General features: G+C 43.5%; 2 protein-coding genes across 5 annotated transcripts in view; both read left to right on the forward strand.

Moving 5' to 3' along the window:
* Positions 1-13308, forward strand: part of LOC124012556 (phosphoprotein associated with glycosphingolipid-enriched microdomains 1-like) — a 99021-nt gene extending 85713 nt beyond the window's left edge. For all 4 annotated transcript variants that reach the window (XM_046326322.1, XM_046326324.1, XM_046326321.1 and 1 more), the window contains 5 exons: positions 124-226; positions 628-815; positions 990-1487; positions 10093-10143; positions 10592-13308. In XM_046326322.1, the coding sequence (XP_046182278.1) occupies positions 124-226; positions 628-815; positions 990-1487; positions 10093-10143; positions 10592-10951 (1200 nt within the window). In that variant the 3' untranslated portion in view covers positions 10952-13308. The remainder of the gene's footprint in view (positions 1-123; positions 227-627; positions 816-989; positions 1488-10092; positions 10144-10591) is intronic.
* Positions 13309-17208: 3900 nt separating this feature from the next.
* The window catches only part of LOC124013048 (zinc finger protein 704-like), a 104043-nt gene continuing 101584 nt past the window's right edge, over positions 17209-19667 (forward strand). The window contains exon 1 of the mRNA XM_046327167.1: positions 17209-18574. Within this exon, the coding sequence (XP_046183123.1) occupies positions 18317-18574 (258 nt within the window). The 5' untranslated portion in view covers positions 17209-18316. The remainder of the gene's footprint in view (positions 18575-19667) is intronic.

Raw genomic sequence — 19667 nt, forward strand, 5'->3', positions numbered from 1 at the left:
TGTATGTGTACTGACTGAGCCACACAGGACCACATAGGGATTTCGGGTAAACTGATCCCAGATCTGTGTCTATATTGTGCCACATAGACCCATCCTAACCTAGTCCTTGTCTCTATTGTACAGGTGTCTGAGAGAGAGACGTTTACCGGAAGTCAATCTGTGGACAGTCCAGGGACTGACCTAGTGGTGAGCAGTTCACACAACGGCCCACTAACCAGTGGTACAGGTAATATACGCACGATGACTTCTTATGCACGTGTCATTTGTTTGTCGTCGTTTCAGAGAGTGGAATTTTCATTCAGAAGACATTACATCCACATTTAGGCTTCACCCTACACATTTGCTTGATTATTCATTTGGCTTCCACACCTGTGGCTATCTAATCCACGGCCGGATGTGATGCAGCCTGGATTCCAACCAGGTACTGCAGTGACGTGGGGCTCCCGAGGGGCGCAGTGGTCTAAGACAAGAGGCATTACTGCAGTACCTGGTTCTCAAACTCTCTCTGTTAACCCGGCATAACCACCCACCCACTATCCCCTTTGTTGTGTCCAATTCAATTAAACTCGACCCAACTCATGTTTAAAAAAAAATTGGATTGAATTGTATTGATCCATCCTCTCCCAGTGTTGACAGACACCCAGGACAGCAGTCCCCAGCCCTCTGAGGAGATGCTGTCCAGCCAGTCAGAGCTGCGGAGCTCCAAGTGTCCCCAGGACCGCGAGCTTCCCAGCATCCCACCCAACAGCGCCCTGGAGGGGATGGGATCCTCCAGCGAACCCCCTCTACCCGTCTCCGGAGACGGCACCTACGAGGTATTAGGGATTCATATTGTTGTTGTTCCTGTGTACTTATACAGCTACTTATGGGAATGAGTCCTCGTGATTTTATTGTATAGCAGTACTGGATTGTGTTGTCTTTTATGTTGGAGTATACACCCAGGAAGACTAGTCCTAATGTACTGACAGCTGTCTCAATCAACTAACTAGGTGGTGAAGGAGAGAGGCGGCATCTTAACGGCGTCCCGTGACGTGAGCGTTGAAGACTCCCTCTACGAGACGGTCAAAGAGCTGAAGGACCATCCAGGGAGCCTGGCTGTAGGTATACCCAACGGACACGGTACTACGTCCCCCTTCAGCCCCGGTGACGACCCTCACCACCTCCACAACCCCCTACCCCCTTCCCACCACCGTCCAGCCCTCCACAATGACCACCTCAGCCCCTGCAGCACCCCGGAGCGGGGGCCCCTGTGCGCGGGAGTGGAGTACGCCTCGGTGGATCTGAACAAGAAGAGCCGTTACAGTGCAGACCTGGAGGCCAGGCGCTCAGCCACCATCACTGCTGCTGTGAGCCCCACAGAGGAGCCCGAGGAGGAGGACAGACCCCCGCCTGTACCTGACAAGGTGCTGGATGAGAATGACAACCAGCCTACCATGATGGACGCAGGAGGGGTGGTGGTAATGGGGGCAGCACTTCACAACGGAGAGGTGAGGAGGGTTGTCTGTGTTTGTGTCTGTGTTTGTGTCTGTGTTTGTGTATGTGTCTGTGTTTGTGTCTGTGTCTGTGTGTGTGTCTGTGTCTGTGTTTGTGTCTGTGTTTGTGTCTGTGTTTGTGTTTATGTCTGTGTCTGTGTTTGTGTTTGTGTCTGTGTTTGTGTCTGTGTTTGTGTCTGTGTCTGTGTTTGTGTTTGTGTCTGTGTTTGTGTCTGTGTTGGTGTCTGTGTCTGTGTTTGTGTCTGTGTTTGTGTCTGTGTTTGTGTTTGTGTCTGTGTTTGTGTCTGTGTCTGTGTTTGTGTCTGTGTGTTTGTGTCTGTGTTTGTGTCTGTGTTTGTGTTTGTGTCTGTGTTTGTGTCTGTGTGTCTGTGTTGGTGTCTGTGTTTGTGTCTGTGTTTGTGTTTGTGTCTGTGTTGTGTCTGTGTTTGTGTCTGTGTTTGTGTTGTGTTGTGTGTGTCTGTGTCTGTGTTGTGTTGTGTCTGTGTTTGTGTCTGTGTTTGTGTCTGTGTTGGTGTCTGTGTTGGTGTCTGTGTCTGTGTTTGTGTCTGTGTTGGTGTCTGTGTTTGTGTCTGTGTTTGTGTCTGTGTCTGTGTTTGTGTCTGTGTTTGTGTCTGTGTTTGTTTGTGTCTGTGGTGTTTGTGTCTGTGTTTGTGTCTGTGTTTGTGTCTGTGTTTGTGTCTGTGTCTGTGTCTGTGTTTGTGTCTGTGTTTGTGTCTGTGTTTGTGTCTGTGTTTGTGTCTGTGTTTGTGTCTGTGTTTGTGTACGCCTATGTGTGTAAGTGAGAAATTGAGTAAACGGACAGTAGGACGACAGCGCTAAGTATTCCTCACTATATGCATTGATTCACTAGATAGTGATTTGCATCCTTTGCCCTGGCAAAGGAGACTCCCTCTTCCACTCAATTAGAATATTTGAAACTTCCTGCACCCGATGAGAGAGATCTAAAGGTTATTAATGAAGTTAGGTACGCCGGGAGTTTTAGTGAGAGCTTTATAAATAAACAGACAGCGATGAATCAACCTACGAGACTTCAAAGTGGGCCAACCTACCTGGTAAAGAATGCAGTGATGTGTACTGAACCTGTCACCCATAATAAAACCAAGTGCACACACACGTACATGTACACAGATACACAAACTACAACCCCCACACACACACACACACGTACATATACACAGATACACAAACTACAACCCCCCCCCCACACACACACACACACACACACGTATATATACACAGATACACAAACTACAACCCCCCACACACACACACACACACACACACACACACACACACACACACACACACACACACACACACACACACACACACACACACACACACACACACACACACACACACACACACACATGTACATGTACACAGATACACAAACTACAACCCCCCCCACCCACACACACACACACGCACACACACACACACATACACAGATACACAAACTAAACTACAACAAACTACAACCCCCCACACCCCCACGCACACACACACGTACACAGATACACAAACTACCTCCCACACACGCACACAGATACACAAACTACACACCACACACAGATACACACACACACACACACGTACACGTGCACACGTACACAGACACATACACACAAACTACAACCCCCCACACACGTACACAGATACACAAATTACACTCCCCCCCACACACACACACGCACACAGCCTTGTCTGTCTAGCCCTCCTTTGTGGCTTTTCTCCTAGCAACCTTCTTTTGTCTCTGAAGCTCCAACCAATTAGCTAATCAGTAATACATGTGTATTATTGGACAGCAGGTGACGCCTATCCCAGCTTGACCCTCTGGCTCCCTGCTATATGATGAAATATTGAACCAACCGCAGGGCTGTGCTGGGCCACCTGCACCCCCAAAGCATGTTCCTATTGCATCTCCCCATGTTGGAATTTGAAGTCATCATTAATTCTCCTCTACGTGTCTCTACCCCCAATTTTATTTTTACAACCTCTATATTACACACGCACGGATGGAATCGTATGGACACGTACACATTTGCACACACTCTGGAGCTGATTTAAGGTTAACCCAGAACGTTCTTTATTCTCGGTGGCGGTGCATCGGTGTGACTGGGGTTGGCTGGTGATTTGTCTTGTCAGACCGTAATGTGTATGGTAATGTATGCAGATCAGAGTGGAGGAGAGGATGTGGGTGTCTTTTGTTATGGTGTTGCGGAGAAGAGAAGAGAAGAGAGGGGGAGAAGAGATGAGTGGAGGAGAGGGAAGGAGATTGATTGTGGGCAGGCTCTCCTCTGTGTGACAGACCAGGCAGATGACGGATGACACTCAAGTGTGTGTGTGTGTGTGTGTGTGTGTGTGTGTGTAGACAGGAGGACATCTTCGTGTTTGTCTGAAAGGTTCTTCCTCAGGTAGACCCTCAGATCCCTCACACATATGACACGTACAATATCCTCTCCTGCTCTGTAACACAGCTATTGAGCCATAATAAACAGAAGACTGTTCTGTTGTCTGGAATAATATGACTTTGTGTCTGCTCTACACTGACAAAATGTAATTGACCTTGCCCGTCACTAGTGTGATGTACACCAGGGGCCATTTTCTTAGATAAACTGTGATATTCAGCATGTCAACAGTCAAGTTGTCTGTCGCCAAAGGGAAAAAGCTTTATTTTATTCAGAGTGTGTGTGTGTTTGCCTGTATATGTGTGTGTTTGCCTGTATGTGTGTGTGTTTGCCTGTATGTGTGTGTGTGTGTGTGTGTGTGTGTGTGTGTGTGTGTGTGTGTGTGTGTGTGTGTGTGTGTGTGTGTGTGTGTGTGTGTGTGTGTGTGTGTGTGTGTGTGTGTGTGTGTGTGTGTGTGTGTGTGTGTGTGTGTCACTGTGTGTGTGTGTGTCACTGTGTGTGTGTGTGTGTGTGCGTGTTTGCCTGTGGGGGGGGGGATGTGTGTGTGTGTGCGTGTTTGCCTGTATGTGTGTGTGTGTGAGTGTGTGTGTGTTTGCCTGTGAAATGCTTGGGGCAGTGCGCGCATGTGTTTGTGTGTGTGTGTTTGCCTGTGTGTGTGTGCCTGTATGTGTGTGTGTTTGTGTGTGTGCCTGTATGTGTGTGTTTGTGTGTGTGTGTGTGCCTGTATGTGTGTGTGCCTGTATGTGTTTGTGTGTGTGTCAAATCAAATCAAATCAAATTTTATTTGTCACATACACATGGTTAGCAGATGTTAATGCGAGTGTAGCGAAATGCTTGTGCTTCTAGTTCCGACAATGCAGTGATAACCAACAAGTAATCTAACTAACAATTCCAAAACTACTGTCTTATACACAGTGTAAGGGGATAAGGCCTGTATGTGTGTGTGCCTGTATGTGTGTGTGTTTGTGTGTGTATGTGTGCCTGTATGTGTGTGTGCCTGTATGTGTGTGTGTAAGCAAATTTTGTGTGTGTGTGTGCCTGTATGTGTGTGTGCCTGTATGTGTGTGTGCTTGTAGGCACACACACACAGGCACACATACAGTCGACCATATCACCTCCACCCTACCTGACACCCTAGACCCACTCCAATTTGCTTACCGCCCAAATAGGTCCACAGACGATGCAATCTCAACCACACTGCACACTGCCCTAACCCACCTGGACAAGAGGAATACCTATGTGAGAATGCTGTTCATCGACTACAGCTCGGCATTCAACACCATAGTACCCTCCAAGCTCGTCATCAAGCTCGAGACCCTGGGTCTCGACCCCGCCCTGTGCAACTGGGTACTGGACTTCCTGACGGGCCGCCCCCAGGTGGTGAGGGTAGGCAACAACATCTCCTCCCCGCTGATCCTCAACACGACTTCCTGGGGGCCCCACAAGGGTGCGTTCTGAGCCCTGTCCTGTACTCCCTGTTCACCCACGACTGCGTGGCCACGCACGCCTCCAACTCAATCATCAAGTTTGCGGACGACACAACAGTGGTAGGCTTGATTACCAACAACGACGAGACGGCCTACAGGGAGGAGGTGAGGGCCCTCGGAGTGTGGTGTCAGGAAAATAACCTCACACTCAACGTCAACAAAACTAAGGAGATGATTGTGGACTTCAGGAAACAGCAGAGGGAACACCCCCTATCCACATCGATGGAACAGTAGTGGAGAGGGTAGCTAGTTTTAAGTTCCTCGGCATACACATCACAGACAAACTGAATTGGTCCACTCACACTGACAGCGTCGTGAAGAAGGCGCAGCAGCGCCTATTCAACCTCAGGAGGCTGAAGAAATTCGGCTTGTCACCAAAAGCACTCACAAACTTCTACAGATGCACAATCGAGAGCATCCTGGCGGGCTGTATCACCGCCTGGTACGGCAACTGCTCCGCCCTCAACCGTAAGGCTCTCCAGAGGGTAGTGAGGACTGCACAACGCATCACCGGGGGCAAACTACCTGCCCTCCAGGACACCTACACCACCCGTTGTTACAGGAAGGCCATAAAGATCATCAAGGACATCAACCACCCGAACCACTGCCTGTTCACCCCGCTATCATCCAGAAGGCGAGGTCAGTACAGGTGCATCAAAGCTGGGACCGAGAGACTGAAAAACAGCTTCTATCTCAAGGCCATCAGACTGTTAAACAGCCACCACTAACACTGAGTGGCTGCTGCCAACACACTGTCATTGACACTGACCCAACTCCAGCCATTTTAATAATGGGAATTGATGGGAAATGATGTAAATATATCACTAGCCACTTTAAACAATGCTACCTTATATAATGTTACTTACCCTACATTATTCATCTCATATGCATATGTATATACTGTACTCTACATCATCGACTGCATCCTTATGTAACACATGTATCACTAGCCACTTTAACTATGCCACTTTGTTTACTTTGTCTACACACTCATCTCATATGTATATACTGTACTCGATACCATCTACTGTATGCTGCTCTGTACCATCACTCATTCATATATCCTTATGTACATGTTCCTTATCCCCTTACACTGTGTATAAGACAGTAGTTTTGGAATTGTTAGTTAGATTACTTGTTGGTTATCACTGCATTGTCGGAACTAGAAGCACAAGCATTTCGCTACACTCGCATTAACATCTGCTAACCATGTGTATGTGACAAATAAAATTTGATTTGATTTGATTTGTGTGTGTGTGTGTGTTTGTGTACCCATGTGAAACCAAACCACATATTCTCTTGCTGACTGATGCGTTGGCATATTAGACTTCAGTCCTCCATCATCAGCCTCATAGTCGATGTCCTGTCTGTCAGTCCATACCCCAAACTGCCTTGATACACCAAATGACAAAAAGTATGTGGACACCTGCTTGTCAAATATCTCATTCCAAAATCATGGGCATTAAAATACAGTTGGTCCCCCCTTTGCTGGGAAGGCTTTCCACTAGATGTTTGAACATTGCTGCGGGGACTTGCTTCCATTCAGCCACAAGAGCATTAGTGAGGTCGGGCACTGATGTTGGGCGATTAGACCTGGCTCGTAGTCGGCGTTCCAATTCATCCCAAAGGTGTTCGATGGGGTTGAGGTCAGGGATCTGTGCAGGTCAGTCAAGTTCTTCCACACCCATCTCGATAAACTATTTCTGTATGGACCTCGCATTGTACAAGGGGGCATTGTCACGCTGAAGCAGGAAAGGGCCTGCCCCAAACTGTTGCTACAAACTTGGAATCACAGAATTGTCTAGAATGTCATTGTATGCTGTAGCGTTAAGATTTGGAACTAAGGGGCCTAGCCCAAACCATGAAAAACAGCCCCAGACCATTATTCCTCCTCCACCAAACTTTACAGTTGGCACTATGCATTGGGGTAGGTAGCGTACTCCTGGCATCTGCTCAACCCAGATTCGTCCATCAGACTGCCAGATGGTGAAGTGTGATTCATCACTCCGGAGAACGCGTTTCCACAGCTCGAGTCAAATGTTGGCGAGCTTTACACCACTCCAGCCGACGTTTGGCATTGCGCATGGTGATCTTAGGCTTGTGTGTGTGGCTGCTCGGCCATGGAAACCTATTTCATGAAGCTCCCAACGAATCGTTCTTGTGCTGACATTCCTTCCAGAGATAGTTTGGAACTGTGTTGCAACCGCGGACGGACAATTTTTGTGTGTGTATATATAGTGTACATTCTTATCTAGAAGACATCTTAACTGATTGAAGGAATGCCTTAACATGCATACTTTTCATAGTTTTTCCTGACCATGAAAGTGACCCAACCTTTCAGCTATAATGTAGTCAAGACAAGTGACTTGGCTGGTATGTCTAGGAACCTGTTTTCTCCTGGTTAAGTCATGTAGCCAGGAGCAACTCCTGGTTGTAGTCATGAAACAACTTAACTGAACTGGCACTTTAATTTGTTAAGCTACATGGACAAAGACTTCAGGGAATTCAGGAATTAGAGCACACTAACATTATGAGAGACACATGGAGGCTTGTTGATGACGGGGTCAAGAACTTTCTTCGTGATTCCACACCACTGGGCTCCAAGGAAATCAAATGAATTGGTTAGCTAATCAAGGAGAATGTGTGTCCAAAAAGTAAGAATATGAATTCAATGCTCTCTGAGAGAAACAAAGGAGAGATGGAGGAGAGATGCTGAATATAGATGGAGAGATGATGCTGAATATAGATGGAGAGATGCTGAATATAGATGGAGAGATTATGCGGAATATAGATGGAGAGATGCTGAATATAGATGGAGAGATGCTGAATATAGATGGAGAGATGCTGAATATAGATGGAGAGATGTTGCTGAATATAGATGGAGAGATGCTGAATATAGATGGAGAGATGATGCGGAATATAGATGGAGAGATGCTGAATATAGATGGAGAGATGCTGAATATAGATGGAGAGATGCTGAATATAGATGGAGAGATGCTGAATATAGATGGAGAGATGATGCTGAATATAGATGGAGAGATGATGCTGAATATAGATGGAGAGATGCTGAATATAGATGGAGAGATGATGCTGAATATAGATGGAGAGATGCTGAATATAGATGGAGAGATGATGCTGAATATAGATGGAGAGATGCTGAATATAGATGGAGAGATGCTGAATATAGATGGAGAGATGCTGAATATAGATGGAGAGATGTTGCTGAATATAGATGGGGAGATGCTGAATATAGATGGAGAGATGATGCGGAATATAGATGGAGAGATGCTGAATATAGATGGAGAGATGCTGAATATAGATGGAGAGATGCTGAATATAGATGGAGAGATGCTGAATATAGATGGAGAGATGATGCGGAATATAGATGGAGAGATGATGCTGAATATAGATGGAGAGATGCTGAATATAGATGGAGAGATGATGCTGAATATAGATGGAGAGATGCTGAATATAGATGGAGAGATGATGCGGAATATAGATGGAGAGATGCTGAATATAGATGGAGAGATGATGCGGAATATAGATGGAGAGATGATGCGGAATATAGATGGAGAGATGCTGAATATAGATGGAGAGATGATGCGGAATATAGATGGAGAGATGCTGAATATAGATGGAGAGATGATGCTGAATATAGATGGAGAGATGCTGAATATAGATGGAGAGATGCTGAATATAGATGGAGAGATGCTGAATATAGATGGAGAGATGATGCTGAATATAGATGGAGAGATTCTGAATATAGATGGAGAGATGCTGAATATAGATGGAGAGATGATGCGGAATATAGATGGAGAGATGCTGAATATAGATGGAGAGATGCTGCAGAATATAGATGGAGAGATGATGCTGAATATAGATGGAGAGATGCTGAATATAGATGGAGAGGTAACAGAGAGATACTGAATATAGATTGAGAGATTATAGAGTTTTGAATATAGATGAAGAGATGATGAATATTGATGGAGTAGTAACAGAGAGATGCTGAATATAGATTGAGAGATTATAGAGAGATGAATATAGATGGAGAGATTCTGAATATTGATGGAGAGATGCTGAATATAGATGGAGAGATGATGCGGAATATAGATGGAGAGATGCTGAATATAGATGGAGAGATGCTGCGGAATATAGATGGAGAGATGCGGAATATAGATGGAGAGATGCTGAATATAGATGGAGAGGTAACAGAGAGATGCTGAATATAGATTGAGAGATTATAGAGATATGAATATAGATGGAGAGATGATGGAGAGGTAACAGAGAGATGCTGAATATAGATTGAGAGATTATAGAGAGATGAATATAGATGGAGAGATTATGAATATTGATGGAGAGATGCTGAATATAGATGGAGAGATGATGCTGAATATTGATGGCGAGATGCTGAATATTGATGGAGGGACGATGCTGAATAATGATGGAGAGATGCTGAATATAGAGGATGCTGAATATAGATGGTAGTGGTCAACCCTTTCTGGTTCTACATTCAAGTTATCCCACCATTGTCCTCACCAGTCCCCATGTAAAGGTATTGGTTAACCTTGGGTTGTCTAACTCAAGATTTACATCTTATATGTCCTTGACCAAGTGAACAATGGATTTGAAACCAAATGCACAACACACATGGTTCTGTTATATTGTAATGCGTGGACTTGTTTGTGTTGTTTTCTCTTCTAGTTGCTCTCTCCTTCACCGGGGCTTCACAACCATGTGCTGTTGGAGAACGAGGTAGGGTTGTGGCCTTCCACTGAACTCATTCCCCTATTGTCCTGATGCTTATTTAGGAATCACTTGAAAACGAGATGTCAGTCTAACTGTGACTTCCCTGGTTGAATAAAGGATACATAAATCAAATAGTCCTTCGATGCTCACTCTGACTGCATTCTCTCCTCTCGCTCTTTCTTTCTCTCTCGCTCTTTCTCTCTCTCTCTCTCTCTCTCTCTCTCTCTCTCTCTCTCTCTCTCGCTCTTTCTTTCTCTCTCTCGCTCTTGTTCTGTCTCTCGCTCTTTCTTTCTCTCTCGCTCTTTCTTTCTCTCTCTCGCTCTTTTGTTCTCTCTCTCTCGCTCTTTCGTTCTCTCTCTCTCTCGCTCTTTCTTTCTCTCTCTCGCTCTTTTGTTCTCTCTCTCTCTCTCATACTCTTGCTCTCTCTCACTCTCTCATCCCTCTTTCTCTCCAGCTTTCAGACATGTACTCCACAGTGAGGAAGACACACCTAGACGTGGAGGAGAAGGAGAGTGACTACAGCAGCATCGCTGAGATCAAAGGTCTGGTCCCTGAGTCGTCCTCCAGTGATCTCTACGCTACTGTCAGGGACATCTACCCCCAGCTCGGAGAGGGGGAGTCAGACCCACAGGGACCCTCTGGGGTTCTCCAGGAGTCCCCTGCAGAGAGCATCGACCCGGGCTACGAGAACGTCTGCCTCACTAAGACTGGTAATGGAGAGGACTTGGGGCTGAGGAACCAGGTTCAGGAGCCAGACTATGAGAGTGTAGGTGAGCTGGGCCTGGGGTTGAACAGGGAGAGTTCCCGTCTCTAACTGGGTAGTAAAGCTACAGTGCGGGGCCTAAACCTGAGCCTCTGGGGCCTCACCCTCAACCCCAGCAGTTAGCCTAACTAATAGCCTCACCCTCAACCCCAGCCATTAGCCTAACTCCTAGCCTCAGACTCAACCCCAGCCATTAGCTCAACTCCTAGCCTCACCCTCAACCCCAGCCATTAGCTTAACTCCTAGCCTCACCCTCAATCCCAGCCATTAGCCTAACTCCTAGCCTCACCCTCAACCCTAACCATTAGCCTAACTAATAGTCTCACCCTCAACCCCAGCCATTAGCCTAACTAATAGTCTCACCCTCAACCCCAGCCATTAGCCTAACTAATAGTCGCACCCTCAACCCCAGCCATTAGCCTAACTAATAGTCTCACCCTCAACCCCAGCCATTAGCCTAACTAATAGTCTCACCCTCAACCCCAGCCATTAGTCTAACTCCTAGCCTCAACTTTACCCAGCAGCCCTGATGACAGGAACACCACCTCAGGGCTCTGAAATTCAACCTTCAACCCTACTGCCCATCATCACCAATTCAGGGTTTCTGCCCACTACCCCCTCAGTGCAGTTTGGGTGTGCCCACAGCCCAGCGATATCTGACTGAATTAGCTATAATCTTAACTCTGCATCAATTCATGGGGCCCTTAAATTACAATGTACGTACTCGGGGTGCTATCAAATCAGTATTTGAACTATGAAATCACCGTCCGTTTTCAAGTTATTGGCGTCCGTCCACTTTGTGATGTTGCTTCTCACTCTGTATCATGGTGTACATCACATCACTGAAGATTGAAGGTTAGCTACATTATCAACGACTGCTATCAATGTGGGAAGGCCAATATTTCTACATTATCCATCACCATCATAATTACTTCCTCAGACTATAAAAAAGTACATTTCTAAACATGTATAACCAGTCATTACGAATTCAGTTCATTTTACAAGGCTGGTGACAAGCTGACTGGCCAGTGACACTTTGTCAGTGCCTTGTGATTGAGTTTTTGTGCCATAATGTCGTTCTATAAGGCACTTATAAAGGTATGAGTAGAATGTTTCCCCACAATGTAATGTCAATGTTTATATAATCTGTTCTCCCCTCCTAGTGCATCATTTCATTCAGAACATCATGATAAAGCAGATATATGATAGATATGTGTACTTACATACTATTGTAAAATAAGTAGCCTCAAGTCAGGCAGTTTAGACGGCTGAACTCTAAATGGAACGGCTTCTTTTAGTTTCTAAAACATTTTTTATTTGATTTACATGTCAACTTTTTTTATTTTTAAATCAAATTCCTATTTATTTATAGATGGTGGATCATTGTGTGATTAAGGGATATCAGGAAGTGTGTTTGTTCATGAGGGAAACTTGAAGGTTTTGTTCTGTACATAGGATAAACAAATGAATAAGTGGGTTACCATGGTAATAAAGTAGTAAAGGTACTCATGAATAATCCAGACTTTTTAAAAAGGACTTATTCATTCAAACAAAAGACGAACAATGGTGAGACCATATCTATCAATGTTGTAGTGATTTCTTGTGTGAATTGTTCAACTCAGTTGTTGTTTTCTCTATATTTCTTCACATGATTCAAAATGTATTTAAAATACTTATATTCGCTCAATGTGACAATATGCAACAGCAAAGCGGTGTGTTAATGCAGCTGTATTGATCAAGGTGTATAATATGTGTTTGTATGGCGTGTTTATGCTAACCCTGTAGGTACGCATACTATTGATAAGGTGGAAAAGGATTTTAAAGCACAAAGTGTCAAAAAACATTATGCTACTGCTTCTGTACAGAGCTTATAGCAACAACATCATACATACATATAACCCATCATGTGCACAATTATAATATCAAATGCTTCTAACTTAACTATTTGAACAAGCACTATTAAGGTAGCATGTGCTGATGACATGCTAACCGAGGGTTGTATAAAGTTAGAGTACGATTTCATGAAGTCGGCTAATGTATGAATTTGCAAATGGTAAAGTATATTTTGTAGTATGTATGCATGTGATTTGGACTGCTTAATAGTGGCTATAAAAGCACATAGAGTACAGTAAAACCATGCTGTCCTTTTAAGGGAATACGTTTAGGCTAGCTGTAAGTATGCCCCTTACTCAGAGAGTGACCTAACTATTGTTGAAAATATAGTGATTGATTGAATGGTGGCGTATGACAGTTTGGGAGTTCTGTATTCTGTTTTAATAGGACACCATCTCATTGGTTATTTTGTTCTGTTGTTTTATTCATGTATGGTACATTGTGTCGGTACAGGTGTTTTAAAACAGAAAAGTCAAAGTTGGTACTTTTTATTTTTTTAAAGAAAAGTGAATGAATATTGTTGTTTGGTGTTTATTTTCAAACTGAGTAAGTTGTGACTAAATAACTAGCTATTGCAATGATGATACCTGCATTTGACAGTTAAACAATAATACTATCTTACTTCTTCTCCCATTTCTCTGTTATCTCAATATTGCACATTATTGGTGTATGCAGAGTGAGTGAGTGGATTTCATTACACATACATGAGCTTGAATGAGCTTCTTGACGACAAACCAAGCACCCAGGTTGACTGATATTATATTCACAAATTAAATCCAGGAAGGAGAGAAAGGACACTTCCCACTAAATTAGCAACAATTGATAGACGCATTAAAGATGCTATACATTTCAGATGTCCTTTAAAGCAAGGGCCCTGCATATGAGGTTTTACACACATTTTATAGAGTGTAATTGTCATTTCATTCATGTTAAATCTCAAAAACATGACCTTTTAATGACCATTGTTCTCCCCAACAGATTCCAGATTAGTTCATGTAGCAGGAAATGCTTTCATTTAAACCTAATGGTGTCTATGGAAATGCCATAAAAGGCTTTTAATAAACGGTCTGTCAAATAGGAACATTAGTGCCAAATCTCACAACCAAAGGTACCACACACAGACGAGTGTACGCGCACACACTCATACACACACTCATACAGGAGGGAGTGGGTTGTGGGGGGCAGGCATGGAGAGGAAGTCCATGATAGCACCCTCTCATTCAGCCCACTCTAACAAGCAGCAGAGAATTCCTTACCATTGTCTTTCATTATGGACGCTGTGTCCCAAATGGCACCCTATTGTCTCCGTAGGTCACTACTTTTGAACAGTCAAAAGTATTGCACTAATAAATACTATAGGTATAGGGAAAAGGGTGCCATTTGGGATGCATCCAGAGCCATGCTTTCTTTGACAGTTATGTGCACATCTGTCATAAGATTCTATCTGGTTTCCTGTGTATGTATGCATGAAAATATTTTATGACCATAATTTGAAAATATTAAAAGATGTATAACAAGTGTGTATTTTTTATTCATGAAGATAGCTTGCAGGGGGAGAATGATGTTTTATACATTTAATCTGGTACATTGATTAGCTACTTGCAACAGTATTGCATTAATTCATTGAAAGTCTAGTTTATCATGTTAGCAGTTAAACAGGCTCATATGGACCATTCATACAACATTTGTATTAGGCCTACCCTCTGACCAAAAGAGGGAAAATAAATATTAGGTAGCACTAATTTCACAGTATGTCTACTCCAATTTTTCAGCACTGAGCTAATGTCATTGAAACTTGAAAGTTGTGAAAATTCTGTGCAACTTCCAGCGCGTTTACTGTGAACACGGGCAGTGGTCACGCTTTAAGTTAGTTTTAACAGTGGCAATGTAGGCTACTGTGGCTATTGGATCATAATGTAGAGAGTGGCATACCATCAAAAACAATGGAGAACATGGATCCCATAACATTTTAACATGCAAATAACTGTTATATCATTCAGCCTACAGACAATGTGTGGTGTTCAATGTAGGCCTACGTTCCATGAGACTTGGGAAAAAAGCATACAGGGCTTGACGTGAACCTGTTTATCCACTTGTCCTTCAGACAAGGACGTGACTGACAATGTTGTTTGATGCAAGAATCCACTTTACAAAATAAATAGTGTTATTATTCCCATACCATTATTACAGAATCAGACAAATTACTGTATGCTACCCTCTGCTTATTGGCTACTTAGCTTATTCAAGCCTGTCTCAAAATACAACACTGCCCCTTTAAGACAAAAAAAGCTCTTTACCTGACTCGCTTTTCAAATATGTTTAGAAATGTATACGTTTTGTGCTCTTGTAGGAAGCAATCACTCCCATATTGCTAAAACAAGCACATCTACTCACGACCGCTCATGCTGCAAACACAGTCCAGTTCAAAGTAAATGGCACAGATCCATATACGGCAATGGTCTATTCTTGCATATAACCCTCCTGCAACTCAAATGGTTTATGCTGCACCGGTCTGTGTAGAGTATGGGCTGAGTAGTGTGTAATACTACCAAAAGAACCAGGCACCATTTTTACTACTATCAGATATTCTCTGTAGGTGGCTACTTAGCATACCCAGTTAACACAGTGCCTTAAAATAAAGTGCAACCAATTATTGTTTTATACTGAACAGAAATATTAAGGCAACAATTTACAAGATTTTGCTTAGTTAGAGTTCATATAAGGAAATCAGTCAATTGAAATAAATAGATTAGGCCCTAATCTATGGATTTCACATGACTGGGCTGGGGAGCAGCCATGGGTGGGCCTGGGAGGGCATAGGCCCACCCACTTGGGAGCAGGGCCCAGCCAATCAGAAATACAGCATGCCAATTGCACGCTCCCTCAAAACTTGAGACATCTGTGGCATTATGTTGTGACAAAACTGCACATTTTAGAGTGGTCTTTAATTTCCCCCAGCCCAAGGTGCACCTGTGTAATGGTCATGCTGTTTAATTAGCTTCTTGATACGCCACACCTGTCTGGTGGATGGATTATCTTGACAATGGATCAAATGTTCAATAACAGGGATGTAAAAACATTTGTGGATAAAATTTGAGAGAAAAAGCTTTTTGTGCATAGGATCATTTCTGGAATATTTAATTTCAGCTCAGGAAACAATGGAGAGAAGAGGAAATTAGGAGGGAGTAAGGGAGAGGATAAAAATGGGACCAGCACTTCACATGTTGCGTTTTATATTATTGTTCAGTGTAGCTCACTTGGGTAAGCCTATGATCATCTCGCCCTATACTGTGAATCTGGCTTTATTTGGTTTGAGGTGACCATGATGATAGAGAGATTCTGACCCATTTTTCTGATAAATCCAGGAGCAATGCTTTTAGGTAAATGGCCTTCATAGCTCCTAAAATAAAACGTTGTGGGCTAATAGAAGTGTACATAATAATAGTAGGCTTATATTTGGTTTCAAACTATAAGCTTTATGCTTGAAATATACATAATAACCCTGGCTTCTCAACTAGTCTTACTGAGCCTGGCTGGTATATAAGTGTTTCTTTCCGCTACATTCCCATATAGGTATCCTCTCCCCTTCCCCTCCCATTTCGTTTTCTCTTCTATCCATCGTTGCGTCATTGTTTTGGATGGAGCCAAAACTTGTGTTATACAGACAAAATACTCGATTGACCGCTGTAACAATGGAAATACATGTCCTTAAAGACGGAAGGCAGGCGACATCAGGTGGGACCATTCTAGCCAATGATTGGGCAGATACGCGTTTGAACAACATGCCATAGAGATAGATAGAGGACTCATCTTTGTTTCTGTGACGCTTTAAAATCTCAATTTTAAAGTACTCCATTTTCTTCATTGGATAATTGCTTCCAATTTATGGGAATCCCGACCCAGTTGACCACTTTAAGATGACAGAAGCCCTCAATGCCAATGTCAAAAATATGTTAAATCCATGAGGAGTCCTCGATAAAGTATATATATATATATATATATATATATATATATATATATATATTTAAGTTGCTGAAATGCCACGTGCGTCCATTTTTATCAGTGTATTCTTAACTTCTTGGCGCACCTAACCATTACGAAACGTATATTAGATCAAATAACCTCACGTAGAAAATGAGCAATTACAATTTTTGATGACCAAATTCGACACTCCCTTCCATTGACCTCTATACAAAAAAAATCCAAAATTCCTGGGTTATTTTTTTGTGGAGAGATTTTGAAACGTCGCTTCCTGTCTGATGGAGCGTCCACTCCAACTCCCATTACCTTATGTTGGAGGGAAATTGAGGGAGTTATATTAACCCGAACCCCGGTGCACCGGTATATGGCCCGCGACGTGAACAGACAAAAGCGGTGAGGGAGGAGCGCCTTTTTCAAATCGAACAGTAACCTAATCTGCGCTGCTCGGTCATGTTGTCAACAAGGCAGCATGGTGCCTCATTCAGGAACATACATATCTTTTCCATACGAATTATGTTAACATTTTTGTTAACATAGTTTTCATCGGGAAGGCTTATAAAGCGTTTTTAGCAAGAGCAATACTTTTTTCATGGTAAAACAGATTCCTACTAATTACTCCACGTGCTTAATCAAGCCTGGGCTACGTCAGCTTTGTTTTGAGCGACTTTTATGTGGGTTTTGAAGGGGCATCTGGATCACGCGCAGGAGATAGCCCGGTTCCAAAACGAATGCAATCACTTTTCACCCGGTTTAAACTCATTCACTGGGGTAACCCGGGCCAGATAATCGAATCTCTTCACTGACAGAAAAATGTGCGAAGCCCAGTGGAGGCGTGTGCTGGGTCGACCAATGGGAGCTCGAGTCAACCGCGAGACCGCACATGTTAACAGGCAGCAATCCGCCGGTAGAGGCGCTGGCTCTTGGCAGTCGGCTACGGACTGGAGTTTCTAGAATATGGATCCGGAGTTACTGTGCGCGGCTATTTCAGCAAATTTCACCCTGTCAGACGGCAAACCGGTGTAAAATATGTGTGTGAAACTTAAATAATTTGTTCATGTAGATCACAATTAATATCTTTGTTTGTGTATTGGCGAAGCCCTTTTGTTCGGATGAAAATGTACTGTACAAATGTCATTGTTGGTCCTTAAATATATTTCCGTGTTTTTGTGCTCTCTTACGAGTTTAGAGGGAACAGTCAGGAAAACAAACAGGTCGAACGAAGAAATATCAGTAACCGGTCTGTTGAAGAGGTTATTTCACGGGGAATGGCTTGTTTTCATGCATTTGTTAATCCATGCATGTAGTTTTTTCTACACATATTCGTGCTTTCGAATATCGTTCGTTTTGACCCGTGCTAGCAGCAGAGTATGTTGCCGCTTTCTATCATTTGGTTAGGGTTTATGGAGCACGTAGTCTATCCGCTGCGGTGTTGTGTTTTTCATGTCAGTGTTTATCAATTCTAACTCCATAGATAGACAATTCTAACCATATATAGACATTGACCACATTCCGCTTTAAATTCGGTGCTAGAAATTGATCGCTATGCATACGAGGCGTTTGGTGAAGCGTTCAATCCTGGGGAGCCGGGTGTATGCGCCGAGTCCGACTGGGGACGGGGCTCCGTTGACAGGACTGGTACAGGCTGTCAAGCAGGAAAACAGAGACGTTTCAACCGGACCTCGGCGTAACGTCTACACGGTACTAATGCAAGACGGAAGCCTGAAAGAATTCTCCGAGGACGAGATAGCCGTGGGCTTCAACCAAACGACGGCGAAAGGACCGCTCAAATCCAGCTTGAAGGTCTGTTTGTGTGTGTGACCGGGAAGCCTGCAGTTGTTGTGCAGCGGTGTTTTGCAGCGTTTAACTGCTTCGTGCACAGACGGAGAAAGAGCGTGCTATTGCATCCATTGCCCGCCGCTGCAACCGGGTATTACAAGCTATATTTATGCTAGGCAGACAGTTACACACCCAGAATAATCCAGATGAGATGTATGTTGTAGTGCAGAACAACAGATTGAATAATAACACATGCACTGTCAAAATATGTATCATTAAATCCAGGACAAAGGGGTTCCCATTGAATGCTTGATTATGATAGGGCCCTATCTGCGCAGTGTTTTTCTGCCCCATTGACTAGATTTGACCCAGTGGGTATGTGGCAGACGCAAACACGCTCTGCAGCGTTTTGGACAGATCATTGATGTAATAAAACATCCCAGATTGTACACAATGAATCAGTCGCATATGACACTGGCAATTCATGCATATTAACCCGTCATATTGCATTGAATATGTCACTATAATGTAGGAATTCATCTAATAACAGTAGTTGCATTTATTTTATTGTGTAGGGGAGGGAGTATTATTATTATTATATTATTAGTATGTAGTCATTAGCTAAGCTATTTGTTTCATTCATGTCACACTTGTGTCCTTGCTGCTACTGAAGAAAGCAATTGACTTTAGGCTAAATAACTAGCGTAGAATAGTAGATATCATATTATTATGCCACACCACTGGATGGTACATTGTGTTCCTAGATATCAACATGTATTCCTTCCTGTTATGAGAGTGACCTCATTGCCTTTAAAAGTTCCAGCTTGATGGTGTCGCATGGTTCCACAACAAAGATGGTCTGGTGAGGCTGCCTGCTTGGTGGTCCCTTCTAAAAAACGCTCCTATGATGAGAGGGGAATGCATGAGACTGTGTTGGATAATGTAGCCTATAAATACCTATTGGGGGTTTGATCCAAGCAATGGGGTCATAGTTCAGCTGACTCGAATGGGAAAACAGGCATATGGATACAGTTTCAAAACAGCAAATGTAAACATCTTCATAAAGGCACGACGTCATAGCATGGGTATTCATAGGACACAACCATGTTTTATAAAC

Source organism: Oncorhynchus gorbuscha, linkage group LG24 (assembly GCF_021184085.1).
Source record: "Oncorhynchus gorbuscha isolate QuinsamMale2020 ecotype Even-year linkage group LG24, OgorEven_v1.0, whole genome shotgun sequence".
Classification (NCBI taxonomy): Eukaryota; Metazoa; Chordata; class Actinopteri; order Salmoniformes; family Salmonidae; genus Oncorhynchus; species Oncorhynchus gorbuscha.